This window comes from Myotis davidii, unplaced genomic scaffold (genome assembly GCF_000327345.1).
Source record: "Myotis davidii unplaced genomic scaffold, ASM32734v1 scaffold798, whole genome shotgun sequence".
NCBI lineage: Eukaryota > Metazoa > Chordata > Mammalia > Chiroptera > Vespertilionidae > Myotis > Myotis davidii.
Window position 1 is genome coordinate 19,560 of NW_006289818.1, and position 3,771 is coordinate 23,330.

The following is a 3,771-nucleotide window of genomic DNA, read 5'->3' on the forward strand; positions in this document are numbered from 1 at the left end:
AGATTCATGCGTAGAAAGGTACTGAAGATACATAATAATGGGAACATCTTACAAGTATTAAATTACTTGAAAATCTACAAAAGGATATTAGCAGCATCAGAAGCCTAAAAGGTACATCAGCAAAAATATAGGATACATATTTTATCTAATTCTTACTGTTGTCAGAGAATCTGTATGATTGGATAAACACTGGAGAAATTTGTTTTGAGGTAGAGATGAAAATATCACAACAGAAATTCATACTTCTACTTAGGAAGTAATGATGGCAATTTAAGGAGAAAAAAACCTACCTGCCATTCAAACTCACTGTCTGACCAATCCCAGTATGTGCTAATAGAAGAAGAGACATCACTGCAGACACTCCCCTCAGGAAATAAATCAAAAGAAGTGAAGTCTTGATCATCTAACAGGGAATAGCAATCATCTTGATCTCCAACAGAAACTGATGAAAACAGCTCCTCACTGCATTCTGAGCTGGCAACACTTGTTCCACAAGAAGTTAAGTTCCACCTTAAAAAAAGGAACAAAAGAAATCACAACAGGAATTACAGAATCTACCCAATTTAAAGATATTAATAATAGATTTATGAGGAATGGGGGTATATTTTAGGTATGATAATGACATTGTGATTATTTTCAAAAGAGCCCTTATCTTTTAAGGCTACATCTATTTAATAGGGTAATATGCAAATGGTTGGGATGCCATCATAGTAACTACCGATCAACAGGCTACATGCACAGTGGGTGGGCAGGGACTTGCAGCGTTGGGGATGCGATGGTGGCTGCCACTTGCCCAGGGCCGATCCGGGGCTCCGGCAAGCCGCCGATGGCTGCTGCCGCTTGCCAGGGCCAACCCAGGGCTCTGGCAAGCCACCAATAGCCGCTGCCATTTTCCCGGGGCCAGCCTTGGGCAAGTGGCAGCGGGGACAGCAGCAGGGGAGGTGGGACCCGGCAGAGGGCGGCCTGTACTTCCCACATGGCAGCGGCGGCTGTAAGCACTCCTGATGGTTGCTGCCGCTTGCCCAGGGCCAGCCTGGGGCTCCAGCAAGCCACTGATGGCCACTGCCGCTTGCCCAGGGCCGGCCCAGGGCTCAGGCAAGCAGCAGTGGGGATAGGGGCGGGGAAGGCAGGGCCCGGCAGAGGGCAGCCTGTACTCCCCACATGGCGGCAGTGGCTATGAGCACTCCCAATGGCTGCTGCCGCTTGCCTAGGGCCAGTCCGTGGCTCAGGCAAGCTGCCAATGGCCACTGCCGCTTGCCCAGGGCCGGCACAGAGCTCAGGCAAGCCGCCGATGGCCACTGCCATTTTGAGGGCCCAAGGCTCAGGCAATGAGGGCCAGATGAGGCTCAAGCAAGCCACAGTGGCTGCGATGGCCAAAGCTCAGGCAGCCTCATGGCCGGCAGTGGCAGCAGCAGAGGCGTGATGGGGGCGGTGCCTTCCTCTCATCGGCCGGTCACCTCCCACAGAAGGAGGCCCTACTGCGGCTTAGGCCCACTCCCTGTGGGGAACGGGCTTAAGCCACCAGTAGGACATCCCCTGAGGGCTCCCAGACTGTGAGAAGGGGCAGGCTGGGCTGAGTGATGCCTCCCCCGCCACCGTGCACAAATTTCGTGCACCAGGCCTCTAGTCTATAATAAAAGCATAATATGCAAATTGACCAAACAACCGAACAGCAGAACAACCCTCTGGACAATCTTCCAGACGACCATGCTATGACACCCACTGGACCCAGGCCAGCCAAGGTGGGTGCAATGCAACTGGTCAGGAGCCCGGCCATTGCTCCATGATCGCCCAAAGAGGGGGCCCAGGTCACTGACTGGTTGGCTGCAGCAGGTGAACAGGGTTTCCCTCTGCGGGGCACAATTGATCGCATGATCACCCTGCAGAGGGAGGCCCAGGCCACCGGTGGGTGAGGCGATCAATCAATCGGGGGGCTCCACGATTGCCCCAAAGAGGGAGGCCCAGGCCACTGACCAGCGGGCTGCAGCAAGTGGGTGGGGCCTCCCTCTGTGGGGCGCAATCAATCGCCCCAAAAAGGAAGGCCCAGGCTACCCCATAGTGGCACTGTGATGGGTGGCCAGGGCCCCCCTCTATGGGGATGATCCATTGTGGAGTCCCATCCGGGTGGGCAGGGCCTCCCTCTTTGGGGCAATCCATCGAGGAGCCCTGGCCGGGTGGGCAAGGCCTACCTCTTTGGGGCAATCAATCATGGGGCTCCCGGACTGTGAGAGGGCACAGGCCGGGCTGAGGGACACCCCCCCCCAAGTGCACTAATTTTGTGCACTGGGCCTCTAGTATTAAAATATTTATGAATGAAATATGTCAGGAATTTGTCTCAACATAAGGAAGGGATTGATAAATGAGTAGGGGTATTGATAAAGCACGCTGCCATATGTGAATAACTATTACACTGGGTGATGGCTATATTGGGTACATTACATTAGTCTCTTAACTATGTATCTGTCTGAAAATTTTTATAATACAGTATTTTAAAAGAAAAAATGCATTTAAGTTAGGGATAAAGTAAAACCTTCATCCATAAGCAAAGCATATTTCATACTGGTTATGAGTAAGCTCTGGAGTCAAACTGAGTTTAAATTCTTGCTGTCACTTGCCTGCTGTTTGAGTTTAAGCAAAACACACCCTCTCCAAGCCTGTGTCCTTATTTTTTAAATGCAGCTATGGTGAAAAATGCATACAAAACGCTTAGCAGACATAAAAAGTGCTCAATACATGGCAGCTATTATTATCATTAAAGGAAGATGGTAGCCATTGCAGGGCAGAGAAAAGCACCAACAAAACACACAGGTAGAAGCTCAAAAGTGTTTCTTATATGCCTAGCTGGAGTGGCTCAGTGGTTTAGAGTCAACCCATGAACCGGGAGGTCACAGTTCAATTCCCAGTCAGGGCACATGCCCAGGTTTCGGGCTTGATCCCCAGTGGGGGGCATGCAGGAGGCAGCCAATCCATGATTATCCATCATCATTGATGTTTCTATCTCTCTCCCTCTCCCTTCCTCTCTAAAATCTATAAAAGTCTTTAAAAAAAAGTGTTGCTTATAACCAGCTAGGGGCCCAGTGCACGAATTCATACACCAGTGGGGTCCCTCAGTCTGGCCTGCGGGAGCAGGCCAAAACCGGCTCTCCAACATCCCCCGAGGGGTCCAAGATTGCGAGAGGGTCCCCAGGCCAGGCCGAGGGACCCCACTAGTGCACGACTGGAGCGGGGAGGGATGCGGGAGGTTGGCCAGCTGGAGAGGGACCATGGCAGGCTCCAGGGCATGTCCAGCCTGTCTCACTCAGTCCTGATCAGCTGGACCCCAGCAGCAAGCTAACCTACCAGTTGGTGCATCTGAGCAGCCTTAGCATATCATTAGCATATTACACTTTGATTGGCTGAACTGACAACTGGGCAATTAGCATATTAAGCTTTTATTATATAGGATAATACCCAGCATCAACTAATCTATATATAAGAGCCTAAGCGACCACCCGACTATCCAACCCGTAGCTATGATAAGCAATAATCACCAGGGGGCAGACGCTCAATGCAGGAGCTGCTGAACTGCGGTGACTTGGCAACTGTGGTTCTCAGTTGATGCACCCAAAACCAGAGAGGACGGAGCCCAATTCCTCGCAGGGACACACGATTCCACCTTCGGCAGTGGGTTATGTTGTTGCTGGGGCACTGTTGGCCCTGAATCTGGATTACTGCACACTTGCATTTGCGTTCCACATCCTGTGTGACAGCACATTTGCAGAGTGCCCTCTC

The 3,771-nt window shown here is 51.3% G+C and overlaps 1 protein-coding gene across 1 annotated transcript in view; it reads right to left on the bottom strand.

The window, feature by feature from the left end:
- Positions 1–290: 290 nt before the first annotated feature.
- LOC102773239 (protein FAM199X) overlaps positions 291–3,771 on the bottom strand; it is a gene marked incomplete at its 3' end in the record, with an annotated part of 10,405 nt that continues 6,924 nt past the window's right edge. The window contains exon 2 of the mRNA XM_006762531.1: positions 291–510. Within this exon, the coding sequence (XP_006762594.1) occupies positions 291–510 (220 nt within the window). The remainder of the gene's footprint in view (positions 511–3,771) is intronic.